Genomic DNA, 20,695 nt, shown 5'->3' on the forward strand with positions numbered 1-20,695 from the left:
TCGGCGACAAAATCCGGATGAAAGAGCGTCCTTTAGAGCTCAGGCATGCATCGAGTCGTGAGATCATTGGCGTTATAAATATCCCGGTGCCAGCAGAACAACTCCAGCTACTGCAGCCGGGGTAATGCCCAGGAGCGCTGCACGCGTGTGTGCGCGCACGGTTCGCGGTGCCCAGACCTCGGCGGCGACACCAACAATGCTGGAAGTGGCCTAGCAAGTGGCTCCTCTGTGGAACAATGAATGTTCCTCTCTGCCTTCTGACCGTCGCTCACTTGATCTGCGCCGCCGCCGGAGCACAGCGCGTCTCCTTGGAGCGCCAACTTCTGGAGGAGGGGATCCGCTCGGGACGCAGGACCTGCAGGCTCTACTGCAGGGTTGGCATCGGCTTCCACCTCCAGATCCATCCCGACGGCAGAGTCAACGGCAGCCATGAGCCCAACCAGAAAAGTAAGTCGCTCGCTCCGGTTCCGCGCCGCGCGGAGCGGCACACAACTACTAAATGATACGCGTCTGACGCGCACGCGATGCCCTGCGCGTCTCGCCGGGAATGCGCACTTGGATCCGCGTTCCTGCATTCGCTGTTAATTGCTCGTTTTTAGACGTCGTCCCTTCACGTTGTGCTGATTTACGCAGAGGGAGAGCGGAAGGAACGCGCTCCTAAACTTAGACCCGGACCCGGTGACAGGTCCGCTCGACGAGCCTCGTTTGTGTCGGCAGGTAGACTATTTGTGGAAGTAACAGGTGCAACACGACAACAGGAAGCGTTGCATTGGTGATCAGCGCGATTGTCAACACAACAACGCCACTCCGTACACTGCAAAAAATATCCACTTAAAAAAAGAAAAAAAACCTAACAAAAATATGTTATATGTAGCCTATATGTTTTTACATGCAAATGATTGATTTGGTGACTTTCAACACACAACAAGTGTGTTATTGTGCTCTGTGGGAACATCTTCTCAGCTAATTTAAGAGAAATTCAATTTGTATAACTATAAATCACTAATGTTGAGCAGCACGTGTTTCCAGGGTCCAATCATTTAAGCATCTGAGCCTTAAGGATACTGATGATACATGTTATCACGATTTGTTTTTGTGTTAACACAACATTTATTTAGGTATAATACACATAATAACAGTGTTTGTTGTTATTATAAGTGTTTATGTAGTTATTGTGTATTTTTGTGGTATGTTTTTCAGTTTCAGGAAACTGAAAAATAGGTCATAAATGCACACAAATTGTGGTTTCAGTTTTTAAGTTCTGCTAAAATAAAATAAAAAGTATTTTTAGCCCTTCGAGATCATATTGTACCTATAAATATTTCCCACAAATATCACAAAAAAATCTTTCAAAAGTTTGAATAACCTTTTCTTCCTGGAAAACAACATATGATGCATGCTAACATCAGCTAACCGATTTCAACCAATGATATCATGATCTCCATCACTCTATCTGCAACTTTTAGTGGCTAGAGAAGTTTGTGAGCTAATTTTTTCAACCATCAATTCAAATTCCTTTATTATAATTATAATAATAATAACAACAATAATTGGCCATCTCAGTGCTGCATGCTAATTTTGAGCATGTGCACTAGAGACCCGCTTACGTTGGGTTGACTTGATGCTAATTTGAATACGGATTAAAAAAAACAACTGTTTGGTTCCAAATTTTATCCGACCGGATTGATTGAATGCTGATTGTGAAATCAGTCTTTTTGCAGCGTTTCACCAGTTTACTGTAGCAACAGAGTACTGCACGTTAGGCTAGCATGGAGGCTTCCTATTGGCTGTTTGTCTAGTGGTTTTGCAGGAGAGGAACACTGATTAAAAAAAAACTTTATTGAAAATATATATATTTTTTAAAGATGATTTTTTAGGCTAGAGCGCCGTTCAAGCCTTTTATTATTTTATAGAGACAGTGTGGAAACAGGGAGAGACAGGGAGAAGACATGCGGGAAACTGATCAAATTCCTTTATCATTTCCCCTTGTATCAGATCCAAATAGTTTCTTACAAGTGACAATGTGTTTAAAAAAGTAAGACTGCTAGAAGATGATTTTACAAGCTGTTTGAATAGAAAATGATTTCCCTCCATTTAAGCACATTATTTATGAAGTCAAATATCGACATACAAAACCTCTCCACCTCAGATGAAGTGATTATTATTCAAGCATTCAGCTGCATGGAGAACAAGACATATGACATATCTTTGGGCCAGAAGACTGAAGTCGTGAATCCCATTTTCAGTTTTTTACTGCGCCATCAGATCCCTCGTCGCTCCTCCGCCTGACGAAATAGCCGAAGCGCACCGTGAAAGTGCACTTGTGCCTCCATTTCATGGTCCCCTTTAGAAGAGTTGTCAGGTTACATGGATTTCAACGCGACAGCCATGTGGTTTCGGATCCTGCATGACAGCGCTGGAGACGAGCAGGAGACTGCCGGGCGTCTCACATTTGTAATATGAAGATTCTTTTACCGTCACGTAGCATCTCATATCACTGAACGCTGACGCTGGTTAATGCACGTACATCGACTGCAGGGACAATATTCTTCTGAAGGGTTCTTTTATTTTGACGGGGTAGTTAGCTGACCAGGGTGCTGTGCAGTAACCAGACAGAGACACCAGTTTGTTGGCATCTGAACAATTGTATGTGATGGAGCCACCTGCTGCATTGTGGGTAGACTAACAGATGTAGTATAAAGAGGGAGATAGAATCCGCAGGGAGGTGGAGGGGTCAAACAGACATGGGACTTTAGTCCAGGAGACTGCTGCTGTGTCCCGTGTGGAACTTAAAAGTTAGTGTTAACATTTGTCATGTGACCCGTGAGTCAAGTTACCATCAACCACGCTCTTTTCCTAAACCTAACTAAGTGGTTTTGTTGCCTAAACCTTCAAAATAAACTTCCTGTGAAGACGGAAGTTTATTTTGAAAAGACACTATGCATGTAACAAGCATATATTTACATAACGGAAATATTAATGTGAAGCAAATTGTGAACGACAGTGGTTTGGTTAAAAGTTTGGAAAAAGAAGACGCATTTGTGTCCGTGGATATAAATCAATAGATTTCAATTCCAGTTCTCTGTCATGAACCACTGTGATTTTGTTGCACAGTCACATGAGCACGAGTAAACACAACAAGGCTTCGAAGGCGGACAAGTTGCCGTGACGATGTCCAGCGGTCTCATTTAGCGACTTATTAGCAACCGCTTTGTTTTAAGGATATGTAAACGCTTCAAAATTCACGAGAGGTGTATTTACTGACAACTTACCCACTGAGCTTGTGTCAACCCCAGACCTGATTTGAGGCATCACCAAAAGCCCATTAAAAAAAAAAAATGAAACATCAACTTTGAGACGGGGGGGAACCAAAAGTGAAAAATGCTGACATGTTAAGGTCTTGGTGTCCCAGGATCGTCTCAGAGACTACAATTAACCAATTTCTGCTGTTGAATCTCATCAGAACGTGTTGTTTGTACATTTAGGTGTCCTGGAGCTGTTCGCGGTTTCTCAGGGGGTCATCGGCATAAAAGGGGTCTACGGCAACAGATTCCTGGCCATGAATAAAAGAGGACGGCTCTACGCCGCTGTAAGTATCCCGGACGCTTCACAAACTGCTTCTGTTCATAACCTCGAACCCGTTAAACTCACACACGTCGACCCCGTCTCACGGCCGTCCGTGAATAAGTCACGAAACACGGCAACAACGCAGAGTTTCAACCACGAGACCGGTGTTGGACGCGCATTTATGACAGTATTCCAAAACCAAGTGGCTTTGGTGTCTGAACTTTTGTAGCATAATGTCGTTCTGACAGAAAAAACAATATGATGCAGCAAAATTTCAGCTTTAAGCCTATTAAGGCAACAAAACCTCTGAGTGAGGTTTAAGAAAACACCACAAATGCTTGTCGAATAATCAGACACATCCCTCCGATTATCCGACAAGCATACTTTAGTTTGAAGCATACTGATGCATCGATAAGCTTTTCTGAGCTTTCAGCTGCATCTCGTGGTCAGATTAGATACCAACCGGACCAGAATTTAATTTGGTGAATCTGCATCTCATTTGCTGCTCATATGATGCCCCCTCTCAGCCGCCCGACTCCTTTTTGGACTCAGTTTGATTTCTCCATCGAAACGTCACACAGTGCATCTATATTTGTCTTATTTATTAGTATAACAAAAAAAATCCTCAAATCTGACATCAGCGTGTCACGGCATACCGCTGTAATCTTCAGCCACAGTTTTGAAAACTTCCAAATCCCCCCAAACACACAGTAAGCCCAAATCCGCCCACAGCAGCTTGGCCTTTCGCTGCCGAGAAGCAGGCCGGCCGCGCTGCCGAGTCATCTGCGGGCGCCTTGGCAGGCGTGGAGACAGAAGCAACTCCCTATTAGCATGTGTTAATGGGAAGACCAGATTAAATCCTGTCTGGGACGGCTGATAATATACAGAGCAGAGAGCCATGAAGTGAGATCAATATGTTGAGTAAACAATCAGAAAGGGAGCGACAATCGTCTGTAAGCTCGCCATGCGAGAGACGGCGACTTGTGACCCCTCAGCTCCTGGTGTTGGTTCATGAAACCACGTCAACGGCACTAATGCCACTGTGAGCTTCTCACCAGCCCGTAGATATTCACTCATCATTCCAGCTTATAGAAGGAGAAGATTGCAAACTCTCTCGGCGGCGGAGCCCAAACAAGATTTGAATAGAAATCGAAACCGGGCAGAATTGGATAATCAGAGCAAATAATTGTGAAAAAAGCAAAACAGCAGGGGGGGATGACCGCCTCCAACTTCATCATCATTTTTTGTTCTGCTGGAAGTTTATGATGCATAAAGCCACAGTCTGACTCAGTGGGGTTTTTATTTCTCGTGGTCTGAAACGTCTGTGATCTGGTCTTATTTACGCCTTCGTTGTTCCAGACTGTTCCACATCTACTCTCCTTTTTAGCAGAAAGGTCGGCCGTCGTGCCTCTTTTTGCTGCATCAGCATATTCAGGCTGAAGTTGGTGCAGAGCTACTTCCAAGTTACAGCACTAAAGGCAGGACACAGCATTATAAATATTAAAATGAGCATCTCGGTCAAGAACAGAGAATAGGGAGGCTAAGTCAGGCACTTTCCCGTCGTCCTCCGTGGGTCCTGATTTCATAAAAAGCATGGCAATATGTTTTTATCCTGTTTGAATTGTACCATGGATTACACGTGTTAAATTTAGTCAATTTAAAAGATGATTCTGCATGTCGAGAACGTCTTGGGGAACTACGTCTCTCGTCTCACATCAAGTACGTCACCAACACGCTCGTTAGCTTGGCTTACTCAGTGCAATGCATAAATGTAACGCTATCTTACCTGATGAGCCGGTAAGCAAAAGAATGAGTCAGACCCGATGATGTTTGTACGGTGAGTCTGTGTACGAAGTTACCGTCTTTGACACAGAGAGGAGGAGTCGGCTTTTTTTATTTATTTTTTTTATGTCGGCAAATTCCCGACTCCGTCTCTTCTTGCCCTTGGTTTCCAACTCCGACATAATTGTTTCTGAGGTGATTTTTTCTTCCACAAATGGATTACAGCAACAAAAAACAATGCAATGTGTCCGTGAAGATTGCGACACCAATTTCATGCGACATACATATCAATGCTACCTTCGAACAGACGTAGCATATGAGTATAGGAGGAATGTTTTTTTTTTACATTTTATATTTATTGATTTTTTATTTATTGTCGTTATTTTAATCAGCTTGACTACTCACTGTCGCTACCTTGCACTCAGAGAGACCGACCGTTGCAGTCAGAGCTTATTTTTGCCTCCGGAGCAGCTCTGCCTCGGAGAAAATATTTGTACAACTAAAACTCCAATCTGTGTCTACAGCTGCACTGTGCTATTTAACCGCCTTGATGATTCGGGGTGGATGTAAACCACGGGGGCCACAGACGGGCTCGGGCCTCATGTCGGGGTGTCGGATGACACCCTGCCCCTTATCTCGTTGCATCGTCTGTCATATCTAATGTGTAGATGTTATCCCAGCGCCGATTTATTGGCTGAATTATGGACGAGGAGACAGATGCACATTGCTCGACATGACCTGCTCAGCAAGCCATCACAAACATAATCTTTGGCAAAGTGAAAGGGTCACCTGCATTTGTTGGAACAGGAACAGAGAGAGAGAGAAATGCAGACTTGATTGAACTTTTGTTTTTCTTCATTTTTTTATGTCTTAGCTTCAGATTGTTGTTGTTGTTGCATCTGTTATGTTTTTATACCTAAGACATAATTTATGTCTGATTATTAAGTCTTTGCATTTTCCAACCAATTCATTACAAACGCAGCTCTCTAACTGAGTTTGTATAAGAGAATAGTTGCTTTTGAGTGGCCATGAAATCTGGTCTGGTGAATCCATGGTCCCCAGAGGATGAACCCTAGTGACCTGTGCTCTATTGCCACCAGCAGGTCTAAGTTTCCTTTTAATTAGTAAAATATCATTGAGTACCACATGATTGGTAATGTACCCAAACATTACATCCTATGACAATTTAACCCTCCTGTGACTTTTACAACAGGTTGACGTTTTTGGTTTTGAGTGAAATGTCTCCAAATTTGTGGCTTTATGGTCTCCGAGAATATTGTAATAATAATAATATGTATAATCGTAAATTTGTGAGTATTTTCTTGCATTTTTCTTGAGCTTTTATACTTACGGTGGACTTAATATGCCATTGTAGCATTGAGTGTTTAGAAAGCAAAGCTGTTTTGTTCAGTTATGTTACAGTTAAAAAAGTATTAGACCGTTAAGTAGTGGGTAGTTGTAAGAAAGGACACATTTTTTAAGAAATGTTATTCTGGTAGAGGGAATCTGTAACTTTCCACCTCTGCCCTCAGTACGCTAACCCCGAGGATCATGGGAAAGGTCCCTTTAAGAGAGTGTGACCAATCCAGCAGGGCATGAGCCAGGTTAAACAGCTGTACAAGCATTATGATTTTAACAATAAGATCTCTGGAATCCCGCCGCAGCCATTAAATCCTATGAAACACAGCAGGAGCCAAAGCTTTTCCTGGTATGTGTGTGCGTGTGTGTGTGCGTGCGTTTATACATGCTCCAATGGATTTGTTTCCAGATGTGTAATTCCCTGACTGGTACCAGAGCCGGTTTGTTGCTGAAATGTAGCGTTCTATTAAATCATTGCAATCCTCCCATAGCAGTGACATCGGAGTTCTGTTCAACTTTCTAATCATCTTTAAAAAAAAAAAAAAACAACAGCCGAGAGGAACAGTCGGTCACTTTGAATAACTTAAAGCTTTCTGCGATTCCGCCGCAGCCACGCTCTCTTGTGACTGGCATGTTTACCGAACGCTGTAATGGCATCATTTTCTGCTATGCTGCACTCTTCAGCAAAGCAGAACAGTTTGTTTTATTTCAGAATGGCAGGAGGTTATACAAGGAAGTCGTACTGCAGCAGGAAAGCAGGCATCCCTGGGTACATGTCAGAGTTTCCCACCCGAGATATTTTTAGGCACAAAAACGGGAACATTCAATGAATTTTTGCATCTCTTTTCACTAAGAACGTTAAAGCAGGAACATTTTGGTAGAAAATGTATTTCTTTTTGCTGTTTTGTTCAACTTCATTATAGTTTAGACCACCAGAAGTAGTGTGGGGAGTATTTGGGGCCTTCAGATTATTAGTTTAGTCTACCCCTAGTGTTAAAATATAGCTAGCATCATCGGCATTGTCCACGTAAATAAGAATTTGTTTTTCCTGGCGACTGTAAATTGCCTCCGATATCGACATTAGAAAAAACAGAGCAGTGGGTCGGATGAAAACTGTTGTGTCAACATTGCTTAACCCAAACCATAACAATATGTCTCCAAAATATATTTATTCCATCTTATAACATCACCTACTTTTATCAATAAATGTCTTGAATGTCACATTTATCCAATCAATTGATACAGTTCTGTGCAATATATTTATCCTGTTGATCAGTCCACTGCCATTGTGATCAACAACATGATCGGGTTGTCTTCATTTAAAAGTTGATACACAGGCTGTGATGACTTTTGGACGCGTACAAAGGAGGTTCTGCATCTCTGTGATAAGCAAAGTCATTTAGACGCCTTAGACCTTCAGCCCAAGATGAAAGAGAAATATTACCCCATCAGATCACAATCAGCGACGAGCAATTACAGGTTGAGATAACAGAGTGTTTGAAGTTAATCCACTCTGAATTTGGTTGCATTTATGGTATTACTAAATATTATCCAGCTCTGTCTTGAGAAATTCAAGTACTTTGGTTTTTCCTTCGGTTTCGGTCGTTACATACAGGTCAGACATTCGCCTCGTTTCTGTTCTCATTTTGTTGCTCTCCCGGATCAGATAAACCACATAATTTGGCTTCATGTTTCAATTGAATTGAACTGTAAACACGTTCCATTGTCAAACAAAGGTGTTCCTTATGCAGATGCTTCACGGCTCGCTGCATATTTGACATGAGATTTTGGCACATGGTCTCTGATTTGTACAGTCGTACGCTTTATTATCCAATCACCTGCATCAATTCAACCCCGTCTCCTCCAAAAGTACATTCCCATACAACTTAACTGCACTCTCAATTATGATTCCATGGAAAGGATATATTTTCTGGACCGCACGTTTTCAAAGTTTTAAACAGTTTGAAACACATGGTTAAAGAACGCTACACAGTGCAAATTAAGCAGATGTTAAGATTCATTCACAGATATAATGTATATATATATATATATATATATATATATATATATATATTAATCATTGACTGATATAAATAATGAAAGGAAATAGGTGATTGATTAACACCTTATATTCCCTCTCTTTTGCAGGAAGGGTTCACAGACGACTGTAAGTTCAGGGAGCGTTTCCAGGAGAACAGCTACAACACGTACGCCTCAGTGATCCACAGGAACCACAGGACTGGCCGCGACTGGTTTGTGGCCCTCAACAAGAGAGGGAAAGCCAAAATGGGCTCCAGCCCGCGGGTCAAATCCCAGCACGTCTCCACTCACTTCCTGCCGAGGGTCAGCCTGCACGAGCAGAGCGAGCGAGGCTTCACCATCACAGACAGGAGCAAAGAGAGGAGGAAAAGCCCGCCGCCGCCGCCACCACCCAAACCTCCTGTGGCGAACGCCGTCCATGCAGGAACGGGGCCGAGACGGATGCAAGTCAAGTACTGGCCCAAGTACCGGTTTGGATAGGTGTCATTAGGTCTGGCTCTAGCCGGGTGATGCAAAGTTCATAGACAGTGGACTGATCAGGGACGGATGAACCCAAAAACACTGACGATGGTCGTTTATGACATTCAAAGCATTCCGGGTATTTAAGTGTGGGAAACCTCAAAGGGCTGCCAGGTACGACTGTTGAGCTTTTCTCTGCTGATGATCAGAGTTGGGAGTTTCTGTCCTGTTTCATGTCATCATTTTGTGTACATGGTGAACTTCGGCACCAAACCAGCTTGAGAAAATGTCCTTTAAAATCAGATGCTGTTCAAGCTGTGGCAAGCATGTTTTTGGTGTTGAAATTATGCACCAAAGTAGAATCTGACAATAGCAATGCCCTTTCCTACTGTGTGATTAAATTGTTAACTTTACTCATTTAGTCCGTCTCGCTATGCTTCCTAACATTACTACTCCACCGATAGTCGTTGCACATAAATATGGACGCCACTCTGACCATCCTGTTACGCTGATTTGAGTGTCCGTTTTATTCTTAATTTATTTCTATGGTAACAAGTCACGAGTCAAATAACACTCCATCACATAGATGCCAAAAATATGATAGTTAGGTTATGGATTTCAGCTTTAAACACACAAATAATTACTTTCAGGCAGGAAAAGCTCTCAACCTGGCTGGGAAAGTGCTTCCAACATGTCTACTGCCTGAACATACACAGCGACCAACTGTCCCTTAGCTGACGCCAGATCTGTGATAATCAACATGAAAATGAGGACCCCCCTCCCCCCCTCCTTCGTGGACAGCTGTGAGGGATCAAGGAGAAAACTGTCCGTCAAAACTATCATTTTAGCGACCGGCTGTCCCCACAAAAGATCCAGAGTCATGACCTCACGGCATTCCCCCCAGGAGGAGCGCACCGCCGTCACCACGGGGATAAAGATGCCGAGAAAGAGCGGTCACTTGTTTTGGGGAAGGTTCAAGTTGTAGGTGTATCGGATGGCAAACAGCCGTGGAATGGTGATGAAGGAACATATACGGACATCTCTGGGGCGGGAGGCAGGGTTCAGCCTCCCGAAAAGCCGGAACTATAAATTCTTGATTCACATCTGCCAAAAAACGTGCAAAACACAGACAATCTTGAGTCACCAGTACCATCCATTAAAGAGTGAAAAGTAAAAAAAAAAAAAAAAAACATCTACCTAAAAGACAGACTAAACAAAAGATTTTTCTTACACCAACAATGAAAACAATATATATATATATATATATATATATATATAGCTCCATGCGCTCTCTCTTATAACGTCTTTGTTTTAGTCTTTGATCATATGTGGTGTCATCATGTTGTGTGGTCCTCATTCACATCACAAAGAAATATTTTTTCTATGAGAATTTTTTTGATAAAAACTTATGTATGATGAAGAGTTTTATGTAATATGACTATTAAACATGAAATATATCTGTGGATTACATGTATTATGTTGCATGCTGGCAGTTTGATGATGCCAAATCGGTTGACTTTAGTATTCAGAGAGTTTTCGGTTGTAATTTATATCTTGGATGAGTTTCACGAGACTACCTTGTTTGAATTTAAAATAGACATTTTTTCTGAAAATGTGAGTATTGTTTTGTCACTGAAATGCCAAAGAACAAGAGAAGAAGAATAGTTGAGGATCACAGTGGCTGAGACAGACAGGTGTGTGTGTGCGTGTGTGTGCACGCATGCATGTTTATCACCGGTTATGTGGGGGCATGCTGTATATCTGACAACACACTCACATTGTGGGGACCCCCTTCACTTTTTCTGAGACCAAATGGGGACAACTGCATGTCCCCATGATGTACATCAATCCATTTTAGGGTGAACACTTGCTTTAAGGTTCAGAGATTTTGTTCTTTTTTCTGCTCTCGTGCATAACGAGGTCAGAGGTCAGGACTTGAATCCTCGACACTTAAATCAGAATATCTCAGCTCTGCTGCATGAATTTTGATTCCCTGTTAACCTTTATTAGATCACATCCCCGGTCATATTGTGCACCTATTTTTATATCAAAATCCAATATCTATTTCTTCCCGTAAAACTAAATATGACACATAGTTAGATCAGCTATACTAACCCATTTCAACTAATATTATCATCAATCAATCTGCAACTAAGCAAACACAGAGATAGCAACAGTTGTGAGCTAATCTTTTCAACCATCAAATCAAATTTCCTGTACAAAGTGATGTCGTCACGCCTGCGAATCCTGTTTCACTCAGAAAAAAGGAAATGACGTTTTAGGTGGACTTTAAAAATGGATCTATATCACTAATAGTTTCCCAGTCAGCCACCATGACCGACAGTGAACCTGCATGCTCGATACCAGCACCCTGAAACTAAAGCAGCTTAATGGAATCCAGCCATGTTATCACATACACATGTTGTATCTGGTGTTTATAGTAATACCCAGGCTGGCTGTCCAAAGTAGATTAAAAAAAAATAAGTATGCATTCTTCTGTTTACTACTCTCAAAGTGGGCTATTAATATATCTGTCTCGCTGGGATTGAGACAAAGAAACTGTGGAGGAGAATAAGCAGAAGTTCCTTATAAACAAGACCATAAACATGACCAAGGTCCTTTGATGAACGTTCATTAGAAAATCAGGTGACATGAGTCACAGACAAGAAGGGAAAGAGTAATCACCGTGAAAAAGATTGTTCCACAAGACTAACAACAACAGCAGTTTTGCGTTTATTATTCATACTGCTGTTAAATAATGAAGCGGGTCTTTATTTCTAGGTAGGAAAACAGGGGGTGACCTCAGAAACGCCAGGAAAGCGTGCGTGACAGTCTTTGTTTTAAGTTGGATCTTGAAGGAGCAGATTCCCTCGTTAACCCGCCTGCCATCTGCCTCCGCTTCCTTTTGACTTATTTGTACATCCGCGTGTACTCATATTGGCCACAAATTAAATGGTGTGAAAAGCAAAATTTCAAATTATTACCTCACTTTCAGAGGATGTCACTCTGTTAAAAGGCATGCTGAATGAGAAAATTAAACAAAATTGACAGTAAAAAGATGATTATGACAGCCAAGAGTCACAGTATGTCTGTAAATGGAGTTGGGAACGTTCCCAATGAACATTTTGTTCTGTGTTTTACAGTCAGTCAAGGGGCCAAATATAGGATGGACTGGCCAGGATTTAGGGAATGACATGGTGAGACCGGGTGTCATGTCCATTAGTCCAGGTTAGCCTCAATATGAAGTCTGTATTGAGTTCAGTGAAGTTTATCGGATATGAGAGGCAGACAGTAGGCCTACTCGAGAAGACATGATACTATTTACGTCTTCTCAGGCCCGAAGCCAACAGAAGCACCAGAAGGGAGCGTGACTTATATGTATGACACTCATGCAGAGGCAAATCATTTTCCAAATCATAAAAATCGTATTTTGTGGTCATAATATATATATATAAAACATTGGCTGGCTAGCTAGCTACGTAGCTTAGCTACGTTCCATCACAAATGTAATGTTATCTTACCTGATGTGTTTTATCCAGCGACTCCAGACACGTAGTTAGCGTGAGTACAGTGTGAAACACATGAGCATCGTAGCTTCAAAGAGACGTCACATATACGGTAGCTTTGGGTGTGTCCTATTGTCGTATTTCCGCAGACTTTTACTTAAGCAGTTATATGAGAAAATGTTGTTGGAATGACTGAAATAAGTAGAACGACTCGCTGGATAAACACATCAGGTAAGATAAAGGCCGTGTTGGTGACGCATGTTGTGTGAGACGAGAGATTTAATTCACTGATTGGTTGGTTTTCTTTCTCGACTTGACAAATTGTATTTTACATTGACAAATATCCTCTGTGTAATCCATGACACAATTCATCCAAAATATTTTTCTTTCGCCGGTGACTACCGTACATATTTACAAAATGACGAACACTAGGGGCAATAAAGTTACTGGGCAAAAAAACGACCACGTTCCCACGCAGTGAACCGTCCCTGAATGCCCCTCCACGCGGCCGTTAAATATGCTAATGTTGACAGGTAGCACGGTTGCTATAGCGTCCGTTCACAACACGGCTAGCGCGAAGATGGAGTCCAGCACGGCCGCTCGTTTCCTCGATTCTCTAACACCGTATAAAACCTACGAAGACTACCTCGACTCCAAAGTCACGCCAGTCGATGTATTTCACTTAAAAGTGAGTTGCTCTGGTACAAACTGTTGTCTTTAGCCATCTCTGTAACGTTAGCGTTCCTTCACACCGGTCTGTTTTATACAACACGTCAGAACTGCGTTCACAAAACTCTCAGTTTATGGTAATCTCCGCGATAACGCTCCGGGACACGTTACGGAAAACACAACTTTCGACTTTTTAAAGTCACCAACTCCATGTCTTCAAATCGGCATGATTCTTATCCCGCAAAGCGTTTTTTTTATATTAATTAACTACATCACTTGTTTCAGATGTGTTGCTGTCAAAACTGCTGCCGCAGCTTGCTGGCGTTGTTTAGATAATGGCGCAAGAAACCCGGATGTGTAGTCATGTTTAAGTACATACGAACGCGTTTATGAAATTATTCTACTTGTTTGTTTTGACAGTTATTGGTACGTATTTATTAACACGGTGTATCCGGGCTCAAGTAAATGCTGGCTTTGCCATGGAGACGATTGTATTTGGTGTAATGCATGTGCTCGCACGCTAGGTGGCGTTCATACACAGGTTTGGGGATGAAGGTTTAAACGTATTTCTTTACCAAGCAGCCACCACCAATCCTCATTCAAAGTTCACTTAGCTCAGTCATAAAAGTTAAAGCAGTAGAGACAACAAAAATGTTATAAAATGTGATGTTTTGTCTGTTGTTAAGCAAATTAAAAAGTCCCAGTTTAACAATATGGTCTCCACTCCAAACCATATCTAGTATGACCATTAGAATTATAATCCCCCAAATTATTAATCAAAAATTAACATGGGAGACCTGAAAATGCTTATAATAATTGAAATGTTGTATTTTCAGGGATTCTAAATTGCCACTCTTGTAAATGGGGTTCCTCCCTAAAATGTATCTACGAAATGTAAATAATGTTTTGCATTTTTAACAGGAGAAAGTTACATCTTGACATCAACAGAGGAGCTCTGAAGCTTCTGGGTTTTTTTGGGGGGGGGGGGTCTTGAACGTATAGTAAGCAAATAGTTCTTGGAATGGTCTTGAATTGAACATCCTCATCAGAGATGGGCAATCCTGCTTTTTCCCAGCAGATGGCACACTTGCTAATGACATGCACATGGACTGCTGCTGTAGTTGGGCCGCTTTGTTTGAACACCTGTGTCCACACAGAGAAGAGAACAACTCATATCTGACCTGATAATCAGCTGCAGTCAATCACTATGAAACTCCATCGGCCCCGTGTTGTGACACACCGCGCTCAGCCCAGGTCATCTAACCCGCGCTGTCATGCCGATAAGGAGCGTGTTCTGATAAATCAGCTAATTATAAACACGATGTTATTTGTCCCACTGTGACTAGGAACTAAAGAGATTTTTACTACAAAGGTCTGTGAGTAAGTCTGGGTCCTGTAAGAAGTAGCTCATTCAAACAGACTTATTCAATGAGCCTTGAAAATGAAGACAATGATTTTCAGGCCAATTTTAGGACCAGCAAATGCCTGAGACTCATTTTCTGGTGAGCCACATCAAAGTTGAGGGAAAATATAACTTTTCCTCTCGGGTGCGGACGCAGGCCGGGCCGCTGGGATTTCGGGGTAGGAGGACATGTGGCCGGAGCTTTGATCTGACAAGCCACAGGATTTGACAGCAAGATTTGGTTTTTATATGATGACTTTATGGCTTGGCTTTAATGACTGCGGGGTCTGCGATTGGAATAATGTAGCTAACAATCCCTGCAGAGGCACTGACACATGGACGCTCGCTCGCATGCACGGACACACAGACACACACTTAGGAAATAAATGGAGCTGTGCGTATGCATGAAATCACACTAAACTCGTAAAACTAAACTATATTACTTCCATATTTGGGGGGGAGAGAAGTGAAATAACATTTTCAAAGTGGTGAGTAAATCTGAAATCTTACTAGCTGACAACATTTTCAATTTCATTTATCAGTTCTCTTTGATTGCAGAACTGGACTAACTCGCTCCAACACAACGACAGTGCATTGGAAATTACATGTCGAGGGAAATGTTTATAACTGCTATTGCTTGTTAAAAAATTAAAAAAACACAGGGCTTTCAGCAGGAAACTGCTCTTCCATGTGAACCAAGTACGTTTGTAGGTTTTTTTGGTTTGATTCAATCTACAACCACGTTTAAAACTGCGACCATAATCTGTCAGAAAGTATGTTTTTCCTCCGGACCCTGTTGGGATTTGTATGGGATACAGTTAGATCCAGGATGTTGCAAAAACTGTATACATATGCGTCATTTTAAAAAGCCACTGATTCACCTGTTAGTGGATCTACAGAACATAAATTGTTTAAACCATTCGTCAAGCAATGCACCAAATATTCTCCAGTTCCAGCTTCTTCAATGTAAAGGTGTGCTGCCATTCTCTGTTTTATATCATTACAAATTGAATATCTGTAGGTTTCAGGCTTTTTGGCAGATGGAACCGGCAAAAGGACATCACCGTGAGCCCAGGGAAATCGTGATAGGCATTTTCACTACTTTTTGACATTTAATAGTAATAAAAAATAGCTCTGGCGTGCCAAAATCCAAGATCTGACAATCTCCAGCTCTGAGCACAGCTCTCCTCGACTGACTCCTCTCCTCTCCTTTCCCCTCGCAGAGACAGGAGTTGGCCCGTAAGCTGGTGGAGCACGGCCACAAGGGCTCAGTCCTGAGCAGGAAGGAATTTGAGGAGAAGAAAGCAGCTGCAGAGGCCGCAAAGAGCAACCTTTTCTACAGCAGGAGCCGGCCAATGTGAGTAAAGTTCTCACCCAAACCCCACCGTGCTGCACGACTAACACGGCCGGAGAATTCACACCAACCGCCCGGCTAATGCCAGAATATCAGGAGGCACCGTTATACTCTGGAAATTAAATGCGGCTGCTTTAATGTCTGAATGTGGTCAGGCGGATTTGGGAGTCAATCAGTCACTGCGGCGAGGAGATGAAAAGTTATGTTAGTGCTCTGTGGTTCCCTGTATCGACTCCTCATTCGGTGTGAAAGGATAATATTTTTAGATGAGTGATGCGCTGTCTTCTCCCCCAGATCTGGTTTGTTGTGGTGGAAGCTGGCATCGCTTTCAGTTCTGGTGCTGTGATGCCACTTTCTGTTCCAAACCAGATCTCATAACTCTAAGCTCTATTCGTAGCAAAGGATGGGACAGAAAATGTGGCACGCACATAAATTATTCGTTTTTTTTGCAGCTTCCAGAGTTGCTCTTGTGGCTCATCTGGACCTCTGGCTCGACCCTGTGGGGTCCGATTAAGTACGGGGTTATTGTTGTTATGTCGGGGTGTGTACAGTTAGTAGTCACGTCAGTAGACTGAAAATAACGTCATTGTTTTGATGATTGTGGGGCAAACGGTGGAATAATGTTCCTCTTGATCTACCAGGGGTTTTACATGTCTTTGATTGCCCTCTGACCTTTTTTTATCCTTCTTGATTGTACCATGAATTACACATACAACTTTTCTCAGTTTGAAAACATTTTTTTAAAGTAAAGAGACCCTCAGTTTTGTTGTATTATCCCTTATTTCTTGTGTGAAACTGCCAAGTGAACTACCTTAGCTAGCTAGCTAACTTTGTTCATATTATCGTCCCTGATGTGTTTGAGTCACGTGTCATCCTGGTACCACACACACAGGCTTTGTTATACGAGAAAATGCAACATTTTTCCTCGACGTTCAAAGAACCCTTTTAAATTGACAAATATCATATGTTTAATTCATATAACAATTCAAACTGGACCAAACAACCATCGTCTGAGGCTGTCTGAGGCTAACCTTCTGGTTTTCAGCATGGGGCCTTATTTCAGCATCCTCATGACCCGAAGCAACACAACGAACCAGCTCACTGAGTGTTGCTTCATGTTTAATAAATAGAATAGAGTTCGCAGCATGCTTTTCATCCTTCCTGTATCTGGAAAATGTAAAAGGCTGAAGTTCTGCTCTGCTAATCAAGGCACGACGGCTCATAAAATCTGAATCTTTTATAGCCGTGTCCGGTGCGGTAGCGGTTTGAACAGCTTGTATAATCCCTTTATGATTGCATTTTTACAAAAGACGGGATAGATGGGAATAATTCATCAGGTCCATGTACCCACACGATGAACAAGACCAAGCCCGTCTGTCCCAAATTCACATCAAAATGTTTGACATTTACAAGCTGAGTGACAAGACGACAAACCGGAGTCCCCTATAAACGTATAAACGGCCCCCTCCTGAGCAAAATGATCACACAGATAATATTCGCATTCTTGATAAAGCCATGTGGTTGTTGTTTCTCCTTTGATGACGAGCCAGAACAGACTGAGACCATTCATCACACACACACACACGCACACGCACGCACACACACACACACACACGCACACACACACACACACGCGCGCGCGCACACACACACACACACACACACACACACACACACACACACACACACACACACACACACACACACACACACGCACAGTGTTTCAGAGGTATCCAAACATTAACTTGCGAGGTGTTGAATTTGATTGAACCCTCAGATGCTTATCCAAACGTGCAGATGTCCCCCCTCCCCCCCCTCTGTGAACATCAGTGACACTGGTGAAATGGGAGCCTCCACACCTGCAGTTAGAGTCATATTAGGCCACAAAGCCTTTTATCTTGTCCCAACAGGATCTGGGGAAACGTTGGGATGTTATGCGCACAGTAGTCTATTCCGTCTCCAACATCCCCGTCCATGTAGAGGCCTTTTTAAGGGCGGTCTGTGAGGGTCCTAACTGTGTTTGGAGGATGGGATCAGAGACTCCACATTGAGATAGATTTTTAAAGGAATAGTCCTGCTATATTCTGAGTATCAAACACTAATCCCCACATCTGGCTCTGAACAGTTTGTAGCTCGCTCTGTTTCGCAGCCGTCTTTTAAGCAGACAAAAAATGTGTTATTAAAATAAAAACATATAATAAAATAAAAGGACCTTTAAAACACAAATCATTAAAACTGGATGGATATAGCCCTCGAAAAAAATGTGGTATAACATATATATATATATATATATATATACACCAGTATGTTGACTTTTGAACCAATTAACAGATTCCATGACATCATTTTCATGATATGTTGCATCCTGCAAAAGACCTTGACAAGACAGCTTAAAAAAAAGAAATAAATCTGAACCGCATCTGCAGATTTTTTCCATCAAAAGTGGCATATTTGAGCTGTATGTCCCCCCCTATCTGAATGCAGATCACTCTTTCCTCTGTGGTTTTTCTGATTGGACTTCCACCAAACTGACCCCCTGACCTCCTGTTATGGTCACATTGTGAAAACAGCGAGCCCCAGGATGCAACGTACCACCTGCAAAGTGGCCGAGCACAATCAGGACAGTGTTCTGTGGCCCGCTGAAACCGGCAGCTGTGCGGTAAACAAACTCCATGCAGTTGTTGTTTGGGCTAGCAAAGAAAAAAAAGTCATGTTAGGAATCATTTGGATTTGCATTTTATTTTGTGCCTCTTGTTAACAAATCAGAAAAAAAAGAAGTCTACTTCCCTAAAGACCTTTTGGCCCTGCATACTTCTCCTCTCATGGCACTGGGCAGCCATGCTGTTTTGGGAATGCATTTTGCCTTAACCTATGTCTCCCAAGGCATGTCTTTTTTCACTGTTCTGTCACTGCTCTGTGTTTTCCCCCCTTCCTTTCTCTTCTTTTCAACCTCCCCGTGCTCTCTTGGAGACCTTTAGTGCCTGCAGGTGTATAAATAGAGCTGTTTTCAATTAAGGACTAACCTCGCCTGTAGCGTGCATCTGATCAATGAATGCCCCTGCACCTGTGGTAATAAAATACCGGGGGGAGTGGAGATAGTGCTGTGAATGGTAATCAGATGTTGCCCCGTTGTTGCCCTGTCTCATTCTTAAGGACAACACGCTCCTCCTGACAGCTTGGCCGTGAAAGGGACAAAAACAGGCCAAACAAAAGGCCCGTTGCTCTCATCAGACATAAGTGAAATACAATACTTGAATGAATGGGATGATTAGTCAGTTGTGCGACTGTTTGGTTAGGGGGAAGCTGAACGGGGAGTCAGAATCAACACGTAGGAGGAGAGCAGGGTCGGGTTCTGATGACCGGCTTCAGTTTTGGATCCGATTTCAAGTTGGTGAAATACCGGGACTTGTTAAGCTGAGTCTTATCCAATCGTCTTCTCCGTGTGAAACATTTGGTGAGGATAAAAGGATAAAGGATAAAAAATGTGTATCTGCCAAAACTCAGCTTTTAGTTCTTTGATTACCAAACTTGTTTATTGGTAAAGCTTTATATTAAGTTCCTTATAATACATGCTATTTAATAGATATATAAATTAATGAATAATATAATAAATATATTAAGGCCTTATAAGATTCGTATTAACATTGGTATGTGTTAGACTATATAAGTGTTAATATTAGCATTATAAACACATTTATTTTATATTATAAGACAATAAGCACTTTCATACAAATCATAGTTTCTAATAGCATTACGAACACATTCACTGAAAGTATCAATCTTGCTTTAGATCCACCTGTAACATGCACATTAACAGTTAATACATGCATAGTTAACTGCTAATAAATGCATAATAAAGTGTGTTTTTAGCTTAATAAAGCAATACAAATGGTTAAATGTTGAACCATGAAAAAATGGGTAAAAAACTAGTGTCAAACTTGTTTGTAATGTTATTATTAAACCATACGTTTATAACACATAATGGCTAATATCGATTAACAAATATTTACTAGGACCTTTTAATATAAAGTGTTTTGAATTATTTGGTAATTTATGTTTGAAATTGAACCGAAGGGCCTAAAATAATCTGACAAGTGGATTTTATGGGAGAAGTTCAGGATTACGGGACTTTGTTTTTAGCAGAATTGAAATGTCCCGTTCTTCTTTCTTTCAACCTGCCAGATGTTGGAAATGTCATTCTGTTCCATGTAGACAAAAGACGTTCCCATTTTGGGAATCTTGATAGCGCCGTGTTTTATCTCAGGTGTGAGTAACATTTGATGTAAAGTCTGAGACAAAGAAGAGGAGCCCTGCTGGACCGACGCGAGGCCTCCGTTTCCTCTCAGCACCGGCTCTGGCTCGGACCCAGAAGTCCGTGTCAGCATATGTCCTGACCTCGCGTGCTCACGGTGGCCCGGCGAGGTTTCCATCAGGCTCCCCGCGATCTCCCCACAGTCCAAACCACAGCCATGCTCATTGTCCATTGTGCTGCCGCGTTTTTACAGTCCACCTCAAGAATTCTGCGCTCCCTAACTCTCTGCTCTATATTAAAAGTGA

At 42.1% G+C, this 20,695-nt stretch overlaps 2 protein-coding genes across 3 annotated transcripts in view; both read left to right on the top strand.

Moving 5' to 3' along the window:
- Positions 1 to 236: 236 nt before the first annotated feature.
- On the top strand, positions 237 to 9,228 carry fgf5 (fibroblast growth factor 5; the record flags this gene model as incomplete). The annotated part of the gene is made up of 3 exons (XM_084024406.1): positions 237 to 447; positions 3,486 to 3,589; positions 8,857 to 9,228. The coding sequence occupies 3 exons, from the start codon at positions 237 to 239 to the stop codon at positions 9,226 to 9,228; spliced, it is 687 nt and encodes a 228-aa protein (XP_083880532.1).
- Positions 9,229 to 13,275: 4,047 nt separating this feature from the next.
- cfap299 (cilia and flagella associated protein 299) overlaps positions 13,276 to 20,695 on the top strand; it is a 67,637-nt gene continuing 60,217 nt past the window's right edge. For both annotated transcript variants that reach the window (XM_084025843.1, XM_084025842.1), the window contains exons 1-2: positions 13,276 to 13,401; positions 16,008 to 16,141. In XM_084025843.1, coding sequence (XP_083881969.1) covers positions 13,294 to 13,401; positions 16,008 to 16,141 — 242 coding nt within the window. In that variant the 5' untranslated portion in view covers positions 13,276 to 13,293. The remainder of the gene's footprint in view (positions 13,402 to 16,007; positions 16,142 to 20,695) is intronic.

Source organism: Eutrigla gurnardus, assembly GCF_963514095.1.
Source record: "Eutrigla gurnardus genome assembly, chromosome: 13".
Taxonomy (NCBI): Eukaryota; Metazoa; Chordata; class Actinopteri; order Perciformes; family Triglidae; genus Eutrigla; species Eutrigla gurnardus.